The sequence below is a fragment of the Coenobita brevimanus genome, chromosome 26 (assembly GCF_032717465.1).
Source record: "Coenobita brevimanus isolate Jiangsu-jjx chromosome 26, ASM3271746v2, whole genome shotgun sequence".
In the NCBI taxonomy this organism is placed as follows: domain Eukaryota; kingdom Metazoa; phylum Arthropoda; class Malacostraca; order Decapoda; family Coenobitidae; genus Coenobita; species Coenobita brevimanus.
In genome coordinates, this window is record NC_136979.1 from 33,352,764 (window position 1) to 33,374,965 (window position 22,202).

At 42.3% G+C, this 22,202-nt stretch overlaps 1 protein-coding gene across 1 annotated transcript in view; it reads right to left on the reverse strand.

The window, feature by feature from the left end:
* Positions 1-22,202, reverse strand: part of tna (Zinc finger MIZ domain-containing protein tonalli) — a 132,440-nt gene that overhangs the window by 29,790 nt on the left and 80,448 nt on the right. The window contains 3 exon segments of the mRNA XM_080268176.1: positions 8,093-8,345; positions 10,803-10,871; positions 11,641-11,853. Of these exon segments, the coding sequence (XP_080124302.1) occupies positions 8,093-8,345; positions 10,803-10,871; positions 11,641-11,853 (535 nt within the window).

The window sequence follows — 22,202 nt, forward strand, 5'->3', positions numbered from 1 at the left end:
ACCAACTATTAACACCGATCTCTGCTAGTGAAAGGTTAATCAAAGTTATACCTATGCCCTTCAGTTCGAAAGTGAATAAAATCATCCGGAGGCAGCAAAAGTAAAACAAGTATCATTACCATACGTGTAAGACAAGGATCGTTAACATGCTACGCCACTTATGCCTACAACTTCCGCGTCTTTTAACAATTCTTTAGAAGCAAAACAAGCAGTTATATCAGGCGGAGAAACATTGCAGCCGTAAATTAATTGCGAGTCCGAATGCGTCTCTCCTGGCCTCGGCTTTCCACAGGTTAACCCCTTCGATGCGATGGGTGAATATGAGGGCGTAATTCGCCGATTTCGCTGTGCCGAGAGAAATCCAAGCATTCAAAGGGCTTAACAACTATCTCCATTAACACTATCACTGATGCACTTACTGTAGTTAATAAGGCAAAATAAAGTAACGGAGATTTTGTCACCTGAGAATGTCCCTACGAAGGCTGTAAATTAAACTTGCATTTTCCTACAAGTTTAGGCCACCTTTGAACCAACCGGAACCTACCTCCATCCCTGTTGTTCTTATTTTCTTACCTCCTCTCCCTTTTTATTTGTTTATACTACTTTCACCTTTCCCCTCTCTTTTCTTCGGTGTCTCATATGTTCTTTCTTTCCATTTACCTCTTGCCTTCTCTACTCTCTTCCCTTATCTCCCTCTACGTACTTTTTCCATCGGTCTTGTCCTTCCATCATCTATTTCCTTCCCTCACCTCACTTCTTTATATTCATTCTCCCTTCATCTCATCCCTTCCTTCACTAAATCCGTGCATGTCTCCAGACCTGTTCTTTCCTTTTCCCAATTTCTTTCCTTCCATCTCCCCTTCCCTGCTCTCCTTCCTCTCTTCTTCTCCTCATCTTCCCTTCCTTTCTTGCCTTCAACTTCTTTTCCATCCCCTCCCCTTGAAGTTTCTCTCATTTCTCCTCTCCTTCTCTTCAATATTGAATCATCTCATCCTCTATCTTTCCTACTTCCATCTGTTCCCCTTCCCTCTTTTTTATCTCTCCTCTCTCCTTTCAACTTCCTCCCTCCTCTCTTTACTTCCTCTGCATCTTACTATCGGCGAGTAATTAATTATGCAGGTATTAGCGAAGCCATCACAACGGAATCGTATGGAGGGGGAGGGGGAGGGGCGCCTTTACCCCCATGCTTGCCAGCCGTACGATGATCAAAACAGGAACAAAAATTCTGCATAAACATCGTCGTCATCGTCCTAACCCTGTTTCCCATTACATAAAGTCTACATAAACAAAATGTCTACGTTAATTCCATCGAATTTTTAAAAACCTCAATACCTATCATTTCAAGCACCATTATGGACATTAAAATAATAACAACAGCAATAATAAAATAATAATAATAATAATAATAATAATAATAATAATAATAATAATAATAACAATAATAATCGTGTATCGTGGTGCTTAAATTCAGTGCTTTTAGGCGTGAATTATTTACAGAGAGAAGGAAGGGAAGCACTTACCCCACGGTTAATGTTTTCTACTTTTTTTTTCCCGCACTTTTTTTTTTTTAAACCTCATTTGCAATTCTCGTGCTCCTGGAATATGAAATTAACCGGACCTGTAAATAGTTTTTATTTGGGCGTTTAGCTGTTCTGTTTTGTTTGTTTATTTGTTTATGTAAGCCTTCACCCCCTGTAGCTATTATAATTTCGTGGAACGCGTTTGTGTAGGCGCGTTAATTTCTGAAACTGGGTTAATTCCAGGACATGAAGATGATGATGATATGTTAATGATGATGATGATGATGATGATGATGACGACGACGATGATGATGATGATGATGAGGAGGAGGAGGAGGATTACTAACATCTGTGCAACATGGGATTGGTTATTATGGCGTTACTTAATTGAATGATGTTCCTCTTCACTATCATAACACCATTTCAAATTTATTCGTTACCAGACGATCACATAAACCCTTTCCCGCTTTAAGTCTAGGAAATACTCGTAGTGAAGGGGTTAGTCTCCATGATCCCTTTTAAAACGATGACGTCGTTTTTAATTCTTGCATCCGTCAGACAGTTTTATCCGGATCAGGATGATTTTTTTATTTACTTATTTATTCATTTATTTCTTTACCGAAGAAGGACTTGAACTACGCAGCTATGTGAGTGATTTCTTAGGGTACATAAAAAAAAAAAAAAAAAAGTCATTTTTGTAAGCCTTCCACTTAACTTCTCCTTAGTCGGTCTTTATCTTTTCTCCGTAACTATTATATCTTCTGCATCCAGTCTCTCTCTTTCTCTCTCTCCCTCTCTCCATTCCTGGAAACAGTGTATTAAGCGAGCCTGTCTCTCACAACTTTGCTCCTTCCCTCCGCCCACTTGGCTCTCTCTCTCTCTCTCTCTCTCTCTCTCAACTTTCTTCTTCCTCCTTCCTCAGCTAAGATCCTCGCTTTCATTTCCTCCCCTCACTCACTCACTCACTCGCTGGCTTTACCCTTTTATCTCTCCCTGCTTTTCTCTCCCGACTCTTTGTTTTGCTGCACTTTCTCTCCTTTATCTCTTCCTTCCTTCTCGTCTCATTTCTCTTTCCCTCTTAACCGTAATTTCCCGCCATTTTTCCTCTGAATTCATCTCCGTCTTTTCCTTTCTCAGGTCACCGCGTCTTGTTTTTCCAATTCTTTCCTTCAGTTTTCTTTCTCCCTTCTTTTATTTGCCTTCTCTTCCCATTCGTTTTATTCCACTCCTCTAGTTCCCTTCAGCCTCTTACTTCCCTCCCTCTTCCTCTTCTTATCTTTTCCATTCCTCCTGTTCCTCCGAGTTCTTTATCATATTTTTATCTATTTATCTTTTTCATCTTCAGTGCTTATACGTATTTCCTTCATTCTTTTAACAGCGTCCTCAAGTTCCCCCCAGCTCTACCATTCCTCTTCCTCTCTGTTTATATACGTAGCCTTTTATCTCCATTTTCATAAGTATTATTTCCTCTTCGCTTCCATTAAATCTAAACACATCCCTTTTCCATTCTTCCTGATCTTTCCATTTTTATATTTATTTCCTCTTCGTTCCTAAAGCGGCCAAACACAGTTTCTTGTTGATTTTGAGCCTTTCATTATAATATCCATATGATTTTCAACCTTTCGCCTTTATTTTCTAGAACCTACATGTTTCCCTATCATACATGGCCGGAAAATCGGCTTCGTTCTATCTCGTATGAATTTTCTGAATACACTTTTCCAGTTCTCCTAACAGGTCCAAATTATTTGCTAAAATTAAGAACCTATGTAATCTCATAAATAGGCATAAACGGGCACATACACAGAATATATACAAAGAGAATTAGTGCACTCAAACAAATACTGCACCCAGATTAGCCTCCCCCCTGTTGGCTTATTTCCTTAATATCTAAGTATATACACAAACATTCAATAACAGAACATGTGATTATATACAGGGACGTGGTACATGCACTCAGCTTCACCCTTCTCTATGATGAGGTCTTAATTCTAATTCTTGCTGCTTCTCGACGCTTACATTCAGCTTAGATTTGAACTTCCGAACAAGAGATATGAGATGTAGCTTCCATTAACCCAACCAGTGTATTAGTCGTTCGTAAATTGTGTAAAGCTGTCTGCAGGTAGCAAGAAAAATGTCATGGCTGTAGGTAGCATGAAAAATGCCATCATATTGAAAGGGTTAGCACTTTCTAAATTAAGATAAAAGATTTTATTAACTCCGTGTCAAGTCTTTCAAATTACTGTAGGTGCAACCAATGTCAGACTATATTTAACAACCAGTAAGGAAGACAAACTACAAGCCAAGTGTATGAAGTTCCATCACAGGCCACTAAGGGAAAGGTGGGAAATGATAATAAAGCGTAGAGCACACATTTGTTTGTCAGGCCGGCATCACGGTCTTTATTGAGGCCTCATTTTCCCGCCTTTATTAGCCTCATCGGGATCAACCTCATCTCGACCGTCCTCTCTCGTCCTTGGCCTCGGCCTAAGCCAGTCTCACATTTCCCTTATTTCGAAACCTGTGATGCGATATCCCGAGTCAGAAGGCTTGATATATTCCCAACTAATCAAATAAGGCCACGGATATCCAGGAAGGAGACAGTAAAAGTGAAGAAAAATTGGTTATTAAGATGAAGGGTGAGGACGAAGCCAGGGCCGGCCACGGGAGAAAGTAAACACTGAGGTGACAATATGGCGGGCGGGCGGTCATGGGCTCTTGAACAGGATTTGACTCATTCCCTACGTTGACTCTCTCTCCGCCCTGAATGATATATTAGGTCGAGGGACTGAGAGGGGGAAAATGTTTTGTGTGGGTCTGAGTGTCGGAGAAGAAAAGAGAGAGAGAGGAAAAGTCAGGGAAAAAGAGAGGGAACTATTGGCGCGCGCGCGCTAGAGAGGAGAGAGAGAGAGAGAGAGAGAGAGGGTAAAATGTTGGCTAGGCTAGAGGAAGTCAAAGGAGAAAAGTGTGTGTGTGTGTGTGTGTGTGTGTGTGTGTGTGTGTGTGTGTGTGTGTGTGTGTGTGTGTGTGTGTGTGTGTGTGTGTGTGTGTGTGTGTGTGTGTGTGTGTGACTGAGCAAAGACAACAGAGTCACCGAGAACGTGAAATAAAAGGAAATAATGATGATAATAAAAATGAGAAAATGAAAGAATAATACATGATAAAGAAAAATGAAAAGTATCGAGATAATTACGAAATACTGAAATAAAGCAGGATAATGGAATAAAGATAAAACCCAGAAAATTAATAAGACTGCCACAAAATCAGCTCAATTATAACTTGGTAAATCCATACATTGAAATTACTTCTTTTTCTTTACTAAACTCATACTACTGACAGACGATTTTACTGAGGTGAAGGAGTTAAAGTCTACGTCCATTAATTAACAATACTGACTTTATTTTAATTTTACTTTCGGTACCGCGACGATTTTATTAAGTTTGGATCAAATTTTTCACGATGCGGTTAAAGGTCGCAGGTCGTATTCTAAGTGGCAATGGGGGTTCCGTAACGAATTTTTCTTAGCGATTTATTTTTCACGTTAAACCTCAGTATCCTCTTGTATGTTACTGATATAAACTGTGTCGATATTAAAATTATAAATAAAACAATGTAACGGTGAAAATTCAAAATAAATCGCTAAGAAAGAGGTGTTAGGAAGAATCTTATAATACCTCCGATACGAAAGGAAGGCACGGATCAAAATAAGGTGTCGTTTTAATCAATCAAATTACAGCGAACCATAAAAATAAAAATAAATTAGTGGAGGAGAAAAAGTCCCCACATTTCCTTTTTCCCTGAATTTCCACAGTTTGCTCGTTTATGCTCTTAATTTCTACACTCCTTCCTCATCTTTCCTGCATCTCACGCAAAGTCGGAGGGTAAAAGGTAAAAGTTTCTCTCCGTGATATGACTCAATCTCCTTTACTTCCTCTCCTCCTCCTTCTCCTCCCTCTCCTCCTCCTCCCCATCCACGGCTTCTTCCTCCTCCTCTTCCCTTTTCAACAAAGAATTTCTCTCACCTTGAAACTCGGCGCAAGGAGAGAAAACACGAAAAATCACAGAAAATGGAGGGACAGAAAGGAAATGGGAGGAAGAGAAATTTAGAAGTTAATTGAATTACATAAAACGGTACGGAAATAACAAGGTACAATACACACAAAATAAATCTAAAAAAATCTCCAGACTGCTTCGACATTCCTGGTGAAGAAAGACTCAGCTGACTGTTCAAAATGGCGGCTTTGTTTACATACGGAAAGCCAAGGAGGAAACCAGATTTTTTCGGCTGAGACTTCTTGGCCGCCGAGAAAGAAAGAAAAAAGAAAGGGCTAAATTGGAGGAAAGAAAAAAGCCAGAAAGAGTGAAATGAAAAGGAATCTTAATATGTACAAATAAAAAGGGATAAATAACGTACCAAATACCAGTCTTTTAAGAATAAACCGCAAAAACTTGGATCCTAGTGAAACCATGCTGTCTGATAAAGGTACAGTGCCAATATCTGGACCCTTCCCCTAAAAAAAAAAAAAAAAAAAAAAACCGTACGTTAACTCAAAACCCAAAGTAGGTAAAATTGTAAGTACGGGATAAAGGTGACCGATGGTTAAAAAAAAAAAAAAAAAAAAGGTTTTATGCCACAAATCTGAGGAAGGACTTGAAAATGTCGTAAGTGTTTGTATTAAAAACGTAAACAATTATACTGTACTCTGAAGAAGAGGAAATTTTACAAATATTGATTAACTTTATCCAATGTTCGATACAAATTTGAGATAAACACCGAAACTGTCACAAATAATAAATAAATAATACACACAAAATAAAGTACGAAATCTGGGGCAAAAATAAAAATAAACTACAGTACCAAAATCTGGGGTAAAAAAAGAGTGAAATTAAGTCTGAGAAAGTTCCCGTGCCAAACAGAAACCTGCATAAATTATTCAGGCCCATTCCTTTCGGCCATACTGTATTATTCTTTTACCTAAACTCTTTCCCCTCATATTTGCTCTCCCACACGAATTACTCTCCTCCACCAACTCTGGATCCTGAACTCTTTCTTTCTTCCCTTCTCCCATTATTTCTCTCTTTCCCTGACTGTTTCTTATACTCTCTCTCTCTCTCTCCTAGCATACTTCTTTATCTATACTCAATCCCTTTTATTCTTCCCATCTCTTGTCTGTTTCTTTATCTTCTTTCTCCTCACTATTTCCTTCCTCCCCTTGCTTCCCTACTTACCTCAATTTTCTGTCACATCTCTCGTTACTATTTTTATTTTGACCCCATTACTTTCCACGTCTTTTCTCCATTCGTTCCACTCCTCCCCTGCCAAAAATAACTCATCCTTTTTCTCTCCGTCTATCCTTCCTCTCTGTCTTACAGATTTCTATTATCTTGCCTAACTCTTTCCATTTCCTTATTAATACAAATTCCTTTCTCTATTTCCTCTCCATCTTCATGATGTCCTAGCTTTATCCTCTCTCTCTCTTTCCATCACAATCACAAGTTTAGTATCAATTCTCTCTTACCATTATTCTAAATATTCTAACCTCCATTCTCCCTTTTCCCTTCCTTCATCTGTGTTATCAGTGCCCCAGACATTTCTCCTGTGCTCTCCTTCACTCCCTTAGTCATGCACTTCTCTCTATATTTCCTCTTCCTTCCTTCATTCCCTCTTATACCCTTTTTCAATTCATTCTGTTCTCTCTACACTCCCGCTTCATTAATTTCCTCTATCCAACCTGCTTCTCCACTCACTTATGTATCGTGTATGTTTTGTATGTACTGTAGCGGTCGGCTTGCACACGTCTTACATGGACGGACAGCTTGACTAAATTCCTTCAAGCTGTATTTTACGGATTCTGAAAGGTAACTGATCCGCTGGGCTGAGGAACGCCACTATCCGCCCCTGGGGAAATGATCCACCCCCACTCAATGCATCACCTACAGACAAGTTATACCGCGGAAGACCTGAGTAGCGTATTGGGTGAGAACTGCCTGTGGACATCAGTTTTGTCTGCCCTATTCTCTATTTTCGTCTAAAAAGGGCGTAAGATGCCCCGCTGACCTATGCTATCCTTACCTTATATCTTCCATTTATCATCCCTTACTCCACTTCTCTCTCCTAACCTCTATTTATCCCCATTTACCTTTATCAATCCTCTACCGCGTCATTATCAATCCTCTTCCCCTCTATCCCCTCACCCCACTTACCTGTCTTCAATCATTTCCTGCCCCTTATTCCATTAAGGTTAATTAAGGTGTGAAGAAAAAGTTTTGATACTGGTAAATTACTGGTCGAAAAAAAAAGGGAATTAGTCTCACATCCACCTTATTCACCTGACCTAGTACCGACTTCCGGCTGCTCGTGATCGTTTTGACATTACTGAAAGCATCAACAAGGATTTAACGAGAACCTGAACAGTACCGAGAACGAATAGTGCCAATAATGCGTCCATCAGCTGCAGGATGTTGGAATAAGAATGTGAATGTAGGAGGGAAGTAATGAAGGGAATAACTGAAGTATTTGTCTGTCAGAACTTTGTAATCACACCTTACATATTTAGCCTCCCTTTCTGACTCACCTGTCCACCATATTGTCCCTGCATCTCCGGCCTCTCAGGTCTCAGGGCAACGGCTGTGGCGGTGGCAGTTGCGGTGGCGGCTGCGACCATTGCCGCGGTGTTGAGGGCTGTGCTGTCTCCCGCCCCGCCACCTCCACCACCCCCGCCGCCGCCTCCGCCGCCGCCAGCAGGGGCCTGAGTGCCGCCCATGGTGGTGGCTGTGGTGGTGTTGCCGGCAGACATGCTCGCTGGACCGGGGCTGTTGCTGAACCCACTGTGGAAAGACACAAGGGTTGGGATTACGTAAATGGATTAATTAGGAGTTACATTAGCTCAAGGGAAGAAAGGGTCATAATAGGTCACTGCACATACAAAGTTAGATAAAATCGTCTAGTAGTAGCCACAGTAAAATACTGGTATATAAATATCGTCCCCTGCTTTAAGAGCTTTTAGTAAAAATGTGTCAGATAAGGTTACTGGCCTGATTGTAAGTTAGATACCTAGTGTAAAATTAAATTCATCATAAATTACAACCCTCTGTAAATATGCAACCTATAGATATAACAGTACATCTATACTTATTACTGCTACCATAACATTAAACTTTAACCGGAGAGAGAGAGAGAGAGAGAGAGAGAGAGAGAGAGAGAGAGAGAGAGAGAGAGAGAGAGAGAGAGAGCAATATACAGGGGGTCATAATGATAAACAGTTTCGGCAATTATTCCTTTCGTGTGGAAGACATTTCTGAAATTTAACTGATATAAGCTGTGAATGATTAAAAAGTGTTCAATTTTCGCCAGCTGATGACACACTTGTTCTTTTCCGTGAATCAGAGGAGGTACACCATACGACGGATTACAACTAGGAAGGTCTGAAAGCGAGGATGACTCAGACCAACAGCCAACAGATCAAAGAGGTCAAAGCTGAGCGCGGTTGTGATGTGATGTGATCGCAGTGATAATGATGACTATTGTGATGATGATAGTAGTAGCAGTAGTAGTATTCATAGTAGTAGTAGTACTATATACATGGCGAGGCTTAATAACAAATCACCACCACCATTACCATCATCATCATTACGGGCTGACAGGGAGGTAAGCAGGTCCAAAAGGATGCAAGAAAATTGATACTGATAGCACACAAAGTAGGTAATTATCGACAAAGAATGACTGCACGATAATTATACACCTCCAATTATCAGCTATACCAACATACTGCATCATTATTATAAACGCCTCTAATTACCAACTATGCACAATTATCCGGTATTCTCATTACTATGGAGCCGAGTGGTGTAGTGGATAGAATGTTCAAGTCGGAGTGACGGCCATAAGTTCGATCCCTAAGTGGTGACTGGAGGTTTTTCAGTTACCTAATGAGAGAGAGAGAGAGAGAGAGAGAGAGAGAGAGAGAGAGAGAGAGAGAGAGAGAGAGAGAGAGAGAGAGAGGCCAAAGTAAAATGGGATTGGCTGTAACCATTTATCTATTTACTGCTAACATATAACTAAAATCAAGGACAATAATAATTCCGAACTAACTCGATAATCAAGTAAGGATACCAAAAACAAAGACCACAACACACACTATTATCTATGACCACTGGAGCATTTGTACTGTAAAAGAAACTAATTTATCCACAACTAACAATACTACAAATGAAGCTAAACACAACACTTTGAAACACCAAGTACGCAGAGAACAAAGCCACACACATCAATAAAATACGACATGCACAAAAACATTAAATAAACAACGGTAAAGCCATCGATCTCGTCATATTGATTGTAGCGCCACCTGCACCTTAACCTCGTTCTCGCCAGCAACCCTGAGGCAAACCAGTTCAAGTCATCCCAACTGTCGAACAAAACTCCCGCGGCCTCCAAGAGTTACGGATGTAAATTAGGTCACACGTAAACGGATTTATTGCCTTTTGTTTCTACCCAGGAGAAAACGGTGGGAAGTTCGTTAATTTTTCACGCGCTATGACGTCACGCGTAAACAAGGGAGTATTTCACGCACACTCGCCTTCAAAATATGATAAATCTCTTAAATAAACCGAGAGAGAGAGAGAGAGAGAGAGAGTTACTTTAAGAAACTGATTAGCAAGACCCCGGTAAATATTCCTTACTGTGTGACAACCAGTTTACTTATCCATCCATCCATCATCCAATCCCACATTGCCCCAAGAGGAGCGTAGGAGCCTGGGGCTAGGCAGTTGGTCTCGACATTATATCACTAATAAATTTTCATCTCTATTCTTCACCATAACTTAATCCACATTTCTTTATGAATTTCATTTACCTCTATTTTTCTCTAAATATAATATTCTGTCATGTTTTTCACGTACTCATTTCTCCATCTCAATTCCTTACTTATTCAATTCCATCTCTTCTGTGCCTTCTTAATTCCCTTTTAAATTCTACTTCCTCACAACTGTCTCCTCACTTAGGAACTCGCATATTCGTTCTTTCTTCCTACATTTGTATCCATTTCTGTTTGTTCTTGAACTAAGTATCTGTATTGTTTCCCATCATCAGTTTCTTTCCCTATTTCAACATTTCTCTTTCATCCTTTATTATATACTCATTACGCTCTTCATTTCGGCACTTTTTTCAAAGCTTCCTCTTCATTTCTTTCTCTACTGCCTTATTTCCCCACTTACTTGCCCACTTCCCTTAAATTTCTTTCTCTACCATCTTATTTCTCCCTTTATTTGCCCACTCTCACTTACCCATTTGTGTTGCAGTGTTCCTCGAATGATTTCTGATCCCCTTTCGTCTCATTCTGCCCTCCCCACCACCTGTTCAAGGCAAAACAGAGGAAGAACGTTAATAGAACACTAAACGACGCCATATATTTTGCCTACCACCACCACACACACACACACACACACACACACACACACACACACACACACACAGACTAAAAAAAAAAATTCCCAATCGCCACTATAATGTTATTAATGACTCACCAATATTAGGCTACATAAATAACGATTACAGACATACCGGTATCCATTTCACCGACAATTCGTAATCGTCTTAATCACTGGTTGACATGATAATTATCATTACAAAATAATATGGGATTAGCCTTATTTCTGCCGCACCCATAAGGGTGGTCAAAACCAGTGTCCTAACTGTCACCCACTCACTGACCAAGTTATGAAGGATGGGATCCAGGCCTGATGGGGTGGATGTTGTGGGGAGAAGGGGGTTGGTGGTGTCTGGTGTGCGTATGAGGTTTGTGGTGGTGTGCATCTGCGGTGTGTTTGGGGGTTATGTCCACCGATAACGGACACTTGGAATATGCTGGGTTTGTGGATACGACTTGGGTGCTGTGCGGTCACCAAAAGTATCAAGCGTTTTGTTAAAACTATTTTACCACTTACTTTTGGTCCCAAAATACGATATTATATACCTAATGGTCACGCAGGGATGGACAGAAAAAGGAAATGCAATAAACAGAAATACAGGCGAAAGAGAAGTTAATCTCAATAAAATACTTAGGCAGTCAAAACTACTAAAGAAAACGTGAATATTATAGAAGATGACTGAGGGGATACTGACCCATTACTCTTCGCCGGGTAGTTGACCATGTTGTTGTACGACTTGTTGAAGGGTTGTGCGGGCATATTGTTGTTATTATTGTTATTGTTATTGGGCGCTGGTGATGACGTGGTGGTGGTGTTGTTGTTGGTGGTGGGCTGGGTGACGCCCCACACTGTCGTCACCACGGACACGGACCCGCCGGCGCCGCAGCAGCTTCCTCCCACCCACTCGCTGATCAAGGACAAGAAAAACAAACATTACTTTCATATCCATTAAGCTTACTATGTGTGTATTACTATATCCGTCATCCTACCCCTAGTGATAATCAACGTACCGAATACATAAATTTAACCAAAAGTACCGACACCAGCAGCACACTATTAAGCTTTACACTGGCCAATAAGGAAGACAATCAAAGAGAGAAAGTAACATGACGTAAACATAAACAAAACATTGCGACAGACAACTTACAACCACGTACCGATATCGTATTCGTTATATAGGAAAATCAACTGTGGCATTAATGGAGAAAAATTCGAATCTTTTCAGTACCGGACATCTCCCCCTTTACTAATCGAAATATAATCGTCTGGCGTTAATGAGAGTAAAATACAAAACAGGTAATCGATCTGGAGGGGTTAATTCTTCATATTTCCTATAATGATGTACCAACTGTCTTCTCCTTTAAGCTGAATACACTCTAGCGGTGGCAAAAAAAATAATAATAATAATAAATAAGTAAACGAAAAATGGTTCCAGGAATAAAACACATGCTTTCCCTATACAATGTTAAAAAAAAAAGAAAAATAATAACCATGGCCCAAATATGAATATGGCAATGAATATTATACTAATGGTTGAAAAACGGGGCGGGGAAGGAGAAAGCAGGGGGGGACTCTCATAAAAACACTAAGACAATGGTGGTGGTGGGGTGGTGGAGGTCACGCCACCCCACCACCACAGTTACCCTCCCCAACACCACAACAGACATCATCACTATTACAACTACCATCCCCACTACATACCTACCACTAACACACCACCACGACACCACAACCACTCCTCTTTCAACCACTGTGACTACCCCTTCCCCCGCCCCCCCTCTCTCATACACACACACACACAAAACCAATACACCTTACACACACAGCACCCACCTCAAAATCTCTAACCAACTCAATATTACCACTCTAATTCACGTTCTATCCACCTCCAAGCCTCTCCTTACTGCACGCAACCATAAACTACAAAATAAAAACAGTACCCCCTTGGGAAAATGGAAAATGGTATGTGTTCGTGCTGGAATAACGGCCAAAATGTATGCAAAACACACACACACACACACACGGGTCTCCCAAAATTTGCATCTTGATTTTTTCCCCATAATATATATATATTTTTTTGTATTAACCTAGTCTGTGCGATGACGTGTGTGTGTGTGTGTGTGTGTGTGTGTGTGTGTGTGTGTGTGTGTGTGTGTGTGTGTGTGTGTGTGTGTGTGTGTGTGTGTGTGTGTGTGTGTGTGAACCTGCGTTAAAGATGTTTTTCCTTTTCTTGCCAATTTCGTTCAAATCAGCGAAAGGACTCAAAATAAATGAAGCTGTGTGTTATCTGCTAATTATTTTTTTACTGACAATAAGTGAAGATTTGAGTTATTTATCATTTAATTATCTACGGAACTAAACTGGGATTATTCAAAGCCTGTATGAGTGAAGAGATGTATAACTTTTTCACTAACCAGTTCAATGATAGTTTTAATGCTTTTGCCTTTGTTTTTCTGTATCCTACTAAATCCGTTTACTAGTAGAAAATAGGGTCAGGATAATGATGATGATGATGATGATGATGATGATGATGATGATGAGGAGGAGGAGGAGGAGGAGGATGCAAAGGAGAATAAGGATGATGATGATGATGATGGTAAGGAGGGAGGACGATGACGAGAGGGAGAATGACGTTAATACTGATGACGATGATGATGATGATAACGAGGGTGGACGAGGAGGGGAATGACGTTAATACCGATGATGATGATGATGACGGTGCTAATGATAAAGATAATAATAATGTGTGTAAATCTACTTGTGCATTAAATGATGGTACTATTGATAATGACAATAATGATGTGAGTAAATTTACTTAACCATTACTATATCCCTCCATTTTCACATACTCCTCTCTCGTTGCGGCCAGACAGACGGGCTGAGTAATGGAGCGTGTGCGTCTACGAGCTTGTACAAAGTTGTGGTGTGTAAATGCTGTCAGCCGCCAAGTTGAAATGTAATTTGTGGATGAGAGTGAGTGAGTGAGTGGCCAGTTACTACACCACACCACACCACACCAGCACCACAGGGATAAGTGGAGCCGCAGCAGGTGTTGTGTGTGGCGGCAGGGAGGGGAATCAGGTGATAAATATATCCAGTCTTTAACTCCCACACCTACATAGGAATCCTAATGAGGGTAGTCTACAATCGCTAGGCGTTAGCCACATCAAAATATTTTACTTATCTCTCTCTCTCTAATATATATATATATATATATATATATATATATATATATATATATATATATATATCCACCTACGTTACGTTTCTATAAACTATAACTGAGATTCATAATTGCGTATTTGATTGGAATATTAATGTTAAAATATTAACGCAGCGTGGTGAGTAAAATACGGTACCATATTATTCCATCTATGTACTTCGAATGTGGTTATCTGCCGGTACAGAGGGCCATGCAAGTCCTGTCAGAACAACTTTACCGTAACGCCAGCAGGGTCTACATGAGTACCTTATTCCGGCTGCCACTCAGACGGTATTGTTCATCTGGGGAAGGTCTTTGCCCTCTGAAGGCTTGAGTCTCCAAATACAATCTCGGAAATTTATAAATATATCCTAATTAGCCCCAAACGAACGATGAAACCCCTCCCCACCGACCAGCCACAAGTTACATATTTATCTCTTTATATCTTGATCTCAGCAACCACTCCCTTCCCTTCCCTTCCCTCCCCCTCTCCCTCACCCTCCCTAACCAACTACCCACTTTCCTTTCCCTGTCGCCATCAACAGACCTCCCTTCTCCTCCCCTCCCCTTCCCTTCACCACCACCATCACCACCTCTCTCTCCCTTCCTCCCTCCAACTTTCTCCTCCCCGGCATCTCTCTGCCTCTCTCCACAGCGATGAGGTGTGGTGAGCTTTATGCGTGTGAGTCAGAGCTGTGAGCAGGAAAAGCCTGGTCTACTTACACACATGCATGCACACACACCAAGAGACCTATCTATCTATCTACCGTATCTATCAACCACACTACACACACACACACACACACACACACACACACACACACACACACACACACACACACACAAGTTCACAACCTACACAGAAACGTACCGTACACATGGACTCACACACACAGGTGTACACACAAACAATAACACACAAGAGAAACCTTTATGTTAATTAAACTGAGTGTGAATACCTGGATGGCTTTAACAGGGAGAGAGACAGGGAGGGAGGGAGGAGAGAAGGAGGGAGAAAAGGAGAAAAAATGGGGGAGGGAAAGAGAAATAGAGGAGGGAAGGAAAAGGAAATGAAAGGGAAGATAAGAGAAGAAAGTCAGGAAGAAAGGAATTGGAGAGGAGGTGGAGCAATGGAGGAAAAGGCAAAGGAATAGATGGAAGAAATGAAAAGGAAAGAAGGAGGCATAAGATACGAGATAAATAAGCCAGGGCAAAAAAGGCTAATGTGAAAGAGAAGAGAATGGATGACAAATGTGGATAAGGGAGGGGAGGGGAGGGGAGGGGAGGGAGGAGTAGCAGCGTTGAGGGGAAAGGTGAAAGGAAGGCAATGGAAGAGGAGCAGTGGGAACGGGGAAGGGAAGGGAAGGGAAGGGAGGGGAAAGGAAGGGATGGGATGGGTTGGGATGGAATGGGAATGGGGAGGGAAGGAAAGCTGGGGTGATGGGTGACCGGAAAGCAAGAAACGAGCGGCGAGGAAGAGAAGGGAAGAAAAGAGAAGGGAGATGTACTGGGGGGGAGGGAAGGTGAAAGGAAGCCAAGAAGAGCGGAACATACAGGAAGGGAAGGGAATATGGGACACCTGAACGGGAAGCGATGATTAAATTACTGTAAAAAATATTTCTAATTCGTCCCTTTCTGTAAATTACCCCTGCGTTTTTCAATACTGGTACGGCCTGGGGGTCCTTCTCACTTTTTCTGACAGCTCCAAATTTGAGACTAGAGGGTGAGGGGGGCCTTCTTGCCACATAGAATCACTCTCACTGCCATACTCAACTGTGCCTAAGGAGTCGAAAGGATCAATTGGCCTGGTTCTGTTTGTAAGCCTCTGATGGAAGAGAGAGGGAAGGAATGCTCAGGTGGAGGAGAAAGGAGCAAAGGAGTGGAAAGAAGGGTGGGAAGACACGCAAGAAGGAAGAGTTAAAACACAGGGAAGGGAAGGGAAGGAAAGAGAAAGGAAGGGGAGGGGAACGGAGGAAAACGAAGGGGAGGGAGGGGGGAAATGGAAAAATGAGGGGATGGGAGAGTATGGAAGAAGGGATGGAAGGGGAGGTGAAGGCTGAGAAGAGGAAAGTCGATGGCAAAAGTAAGGGAATGAAGAAGTGGAATGGCGTGGAAATTGGTTAAGGGAAGAGAATGTCAAAAGAAAATGTGAGGGGATAGCAGGGGAGGTGAGAGGTTAGAAAAGAAATGGGGAGAGGAGGGGTTAAGGAAGCGGAGGGGAACGGAGGGGGAGGGGGGAAGGGGGAGATGGAGGGAAGAAAGAACTGGAGATGAGGAAAGATGCGAAACTAGGGTAAAGGAAGAGAATGAGAAAGGGAAATGTGAAAGGATGAGTGAGGGTAGGGTAGGGGAGGGGTGGGGTAGGTGGAGGGGAGGTGAAAGGTCAGGAGGGGACTTAGGGGAGGGGGAGGGGGACAGGGGAGGGGGAGGGGGGGAGTGTCGCGATAATCTAGAGAGTGGAAAGTGCGGCACAAAGACAACCACGAAGACGGGGGAGGGGGAGGGGGTAGAAGGGGAAGGGGAAGGAAACTGAAGAGAGACGGGCAGGGGAAAGGGGAAGACACAAGAGGGGGAGAGAGGAGAGACGGACCGGGGAGGAGGAATAATAGGAGGGAATATGGGAAGGGGAAATAGGGCGATGAAGGATGGGGAGTAGCACTAGAGAAGGGGAAGGAAATGAGGGGGAGGAGGGAGGGGAAGGGGAAGTAGAAGTAAGAGAAGGTAGAGGGGAGGAGGGGGACAGAAGGGGAAGGAGAAGGACGGGGGGGATGAGCATATAAAATGATACATAAATACAAATATACAGAAAGGCAGATGGTGACTTCACACACACACACACACACACACACACACACAAACACACACACAAAGCTAATAGTAAGCCTAGTGGGCCTGATAGGAGACGTGGTTATCTGCCAAGAAAGCTCTCTCCTTGCCTTCCACTCCCTCCGGCGAGACAGGCACACCACACACACACACACACACACACACACACACACACGCACAAACACGCGCACACACACACACACACACACACACACACACACACTAAATCACTAAATGCAATCTCTTTTCTTATCCAACGCCAGATGATTTTCCTCAGATTAAGAAAGATTCCAGGTGGTTAATGAGTATGAAACAATCACCATTATCCCCCTAACTATCTAAATCCTCTAACAGTCAAATAAAATCGTCTGCCAGTACAAGGAATACACCACAAAGCAGTTCTTGGTTCTGGTGGTGATAAAAAGAAAAAAGGCGAGGTAGACTATTAAAAAAAAAAATCAGGGCAATCTACTTAACCCTTTCAGTGCGATGACGTTTTTCAAATCTAGCTAAACCTGATAATTCAATTCTACTTGTACTGATTCTTTTTCTAATTTGTCTCCCCTTAGCTGAATAAAATCCTCTGAGAAGCAAATAAAGCAACAAATAAAATAAAGAAATCAATAAATGTGACAAACCGGGGCAGTCTTTCTGAAAAAAAAGAAAAAAAAAGGTGAGTATTTAATAAGGTGGGTGAAATGTGGGACTGTGTGGTCTTGGTATGGGTAAAGCAAGCGCCCTAGAAAAACAAAAGAACAGCGAGTGTTTTTGGCGCAACCCCCGCGACCTCACTCAGACCTCAAGGGGGGAGGGGGGAGGGGGAAAAGGAAGAGGAAGGAGGAAGAGACGGGGGGAAACAAAGAGAAAGGAGGAAAAGAGGGGAAGAAGCAACGATGGAGGGGGGAGAGAGGGGGGAAAAACAAGGAGTACGGAGGAAGAGAGGGGAAGAGAACGGAAAAATAAGGAACGGAGGGGACAAAAGCAACGATGAAGGAGGAAGGGAGGGGAAGAAGCAAAGATAGAGGATAGAGGAAACAAAAGAGAAAGAGGGAGGGATGGAAAAAGAGGGATGGAGGGGAGAATGGTAAAACGAAGGAGGTTGAGATGAAGGAAAGAGACGGAAAGGAATGACGGAAGAAGGGAAGGGAAGGGAAGGGAATGGAAGGAAGGGAACGGAAGGGAATGGAAGGAAGGGAACGGAAGGGGATGGAAAGGAGGAAGAAGGGAGGAAGGAAAAAAGGAAACATAAAGTCATAAAACGGAGAAAGAAAGCCACGGAAGGATGGAAACTGGAAAGAAGGAAGGAAGGAAGAAAGGGGGGGAGGGGCGAAGAAAGGAGGGGAAGGGAAGGAGATGGGAGCAAGAGAGAAGGGAAGAAGAAGGGGAGGTGGGTCAGGGGAGAGGGGAGGTCAGAGGTTGTGGGGTAGGGGAATGGAGTGATGTGTAAAGGAAGGTGGGGTGTGGGGTGATCGAAACTAGGGTGAGGGGGTAGTGTTGCTGGGAGGGGGACGTGGGGAAGGAGGTATGGGGAAGTCAGGAAGGGGAAAGAACAAGGGAAGAGGATGGAAAGGTAAGGAAGGAAAAAAGGAGGCGGGTGGGGGGAGGAATAGGTGAGGAGTTAATTGGAGATGGAGGTGAAGAAGGGAGTGGTAGAGGGGAAGATGGGGTGAGGGGGGGGACACTGTAGGGTAGGGGTAGGGGTGGGGGAGGTCGTGGAAGGGGTACGGGTGAGGTACGTAGTAGGAGTAGGGGTGGGATGGGGTGATGGGACGAAGAAGGAAGGAAGAAAATTGATAAAATGAAGTTGAGAGGATAGAAAATCAAAGTAAAGGAAGTAAGGAAGGATGGAAGGAAGGAAGGAAGGGGGGAAGGAAGGAAATGCAAGGTAATGGTAAGAGAAAAGAAATTATATCAAGGTTAAATGGAAAGAGAAGGAAGGATGGAAAAGCAGTGTTCACAACAGGAAATGGAAGACAGAAATATCAAGGAGACAGTGAAGAAGGAGGAAGGAAGGAAAGACGAATGTATGGAAGGAAATGGACGGACATGGAAGATATATCAAGGACAACGGAAAGGAAAAAGAGGAAGAAACTACGTAGATGCAGGAAAGAGAGGAACGGGAGGAAACGAGGGGACGAAAGGTGGTAAGAGAAGGAAGGAGGAGAAGGAGAGAAGGAATGAAGGAAAACCTGAGCAAGGGATGAGAGAAGACGAAAGGAAACTGAGATAAAGACAAGGGTGGAGACTGAGGGAAGGAAGAGAGAGAGAGAGAGAGAGAGAGAGAGAGAGAGAGAGAGAGAGAGAGAGAGAGAGAGAGAGAGAGAGAGAGAGCGCAAGAACACGTAATTAGATCAAGGATGGATGGAGGGACGGAGGGGACGACATGGTGGAGGGGGGGAGGAGAAAGAACTGGCAACAGGAAGCAAAAAAAGGAGGAGGAGAAGAAAAACTAAGTGATAAAACATTAAGCACAGTGGATAAAGAAAACTAAAGCAAGCGCAGAATAAGTAATCTCTTTCTCTAACTAAAGTGAGAAAATGTAAACACAGGAGGAGAAAGATGGGGAGAGAGAAGAGAAAGAAGGGGAGGGAGAAGAGAAAGAAGGGGGAGAGAGAGGAGAAGGAAAGGCAAGAGAGGAAGGAGAGAAGGGAGATGTGACGAATGGAAGAAATGGAGGAAGGAAATAGAGAGTGAATGAAAGACGGAGGGAAAGATGGAAGGGATAAAGCTGAAAAGAAAGAAGAACGGAATAAGACTAAAAGGAACGAAGAGGAAGAAGGGGAATTGTCGATTAAAAAAGAAGACAGAAGGAAGGAAAAAACTGGCGAGGTATATAAAAGGAAGGAAGAGGAAAGAAGGAGGAGACACTAACCTCAGGCTGGAGAAATCTTCCTCCCCTCCCCCTTCCCTCCTGCTCCTCCCTCCCCCTCCTCCTCCTTCACCCGCCTCCTTGACTCCTAAAACCTAGTGACTGTTTGTATGTTAATCTCTCAATGTGTGTAGATGTATGCATGTATGTATTAGAATCTTGCGTGTGTAAGTATATCTGAACAGACTGCGCAGATGTATACTTCAGGGCGTATATGGAAATGAATGTATGTATACCAATATGTTACTTTATACAGACCTACCTACTGTATCTATTAATATATACGCTATGTATCTGAAATGAATGTGTATACTCGACAGATGTGTATGAATGTATACAAGCATCAGTTTGAAGTGTACACACACACACACACACACACACACACACACACACACACACACATATATATATATATATATATATATATATATATATAAAGTATATTCATAGCTCTATACTTTTACATGTAAGGTATATCGGTATTTCCAAGTATATTTACATATGTACTGAAGGATATTGTATATGTACGCATGTATATGTATGTATGTATTATGTTTATGTACGTATGCATGTACGTAAGTATGTATGTAGGTAGGCAGGTAGTACGGCAGGCAGGTAGGTCAGCACATAGGCACCGTCTGTATATGCATGAACCCGTACAATCTGCTATGACATATATATACGGAAACAGTTCTTTAATAAACCGTAAATTAATACCGGCTACAACACCCATCTATCTACATTCCATTTACATACAAGTTACATTAGGTGCCTCCCAGAATTCCGCCCGCTGCTGTATTAATTCCGGTGTATGTGGCGCCTAACGTATAGATATTGCTGTATTAAGGACGATTCACACCGACACATTAAAATCGACAATATCTGAACGCGGCAAGTGCTGGCGGGGGATTTCGGCAAATTTGGGGGATTTCGGCAGGTTTGGGGAAATTTCGTCAGGTGCTATCAGGATTTTCGGAAGTTGCATTTGATCTTTTTTCCAAATTTGGAAGGGGAGTTTGGTATTTTCAAGGGATTTTTGGGAAGTCAGGAGGATTTTCGGCTACCTTCAGACTAATTTTGGGAATTAAGGGAAATTTTGGCGGTCTGGGAAGATTTCGTGACGCTTTATTTGATTTCGACACGTTTGGGGAATTTCGAAAGGAAAATAAATGTGTTTTCGTCATGTATGTGATTTCATAAAGTGCCTGGGAAAATTCGGCACGCTTTAGGGGATTCCAGCAAGTTCTGAGGGCTCTGGAAAAGTGCTAGGTTTTCGGCACTTTGGTCGGGTTCGGTAAGTGTTTATTAAAGGCCAGAGTAAATGCTTGAGGATAGAGACAAATGCTTAAAGATTTTTGATAATGTCTTGGGGATTTAATAGAGTGTCTTTGGAATTAGGACAGCGTCTGAGGGCACTTCGACAACTGCTTGGTGACTCTTGGAAGGCGTTTCTGGAATTAGGCAAGTGTTTACGAACTTCGGCAGGTCTTTACGAATTTCAGCACGTGTTTACGAATTTCAGCACGTGTTTACGAATTTCAGCACGTGTTTACAAATTTCGGCAGGTGTTTGTTTACGAATTTCGGCAAGTGTTTACGAATTCCGGCAGGTGTTTACGAATTTCGGCAAGTGCTTACGAATTTAGATATTTACGTGAAGCATTTAGGCTGGAGTTTGAAGCATTTCGACAAGTGTTTGGGCATTCAGGCAATTGTTTGGGAGTCTAGCAAGTGTTTATGGGTTTTCGGCAAGTGTCTGGGGGACTTCAGTTAGTTTGATAAATTTTCGGTAAGAGTGTGAATCTCTCTCTCTCTCTCAATTCGGGCTGAAGGGGTTAATATGTCTACGTGTTTATCTTTCCTCAACTTGGGCCCCTATTCTCGTGGCATAAAGAGGCTCCCTAACACCTCTTCCTTAGCGATTTATTTTTGGATACGGCCAGTTAATGTAATTTTGTATGTTATTTTAAAAGAGCAGGGTGATATTGGAATGAGTTAAATAACACGCAAGAGGAAGGCAAGGTGTCCAATGCAAAATAAATCGCTTAGGAACAGGTGTTTGGGAGCTTTCAACATCGAGAATACGGGTTTTAATATTCTTTCCTCCCCTCTACCCTCCGAACTCCAGCTCCCACATCTAAAAATAATTGCTTCCTCCCAAAATAATAATAATAATAATAATGAGTAGTAGTAGTAGCAGTAATAACAATAATAATAATAATACTAAAAATCCTAACCAAATTTCTAACACTGGCAGGTTAGTCTGTACAAGCGTGCAAGTCAACCATTATGCAGGCCGAAGCGAACAAATGGTATGACACTCGAGCTAAAACCACAGGCATGCTTGTGTGTGTGTGTGT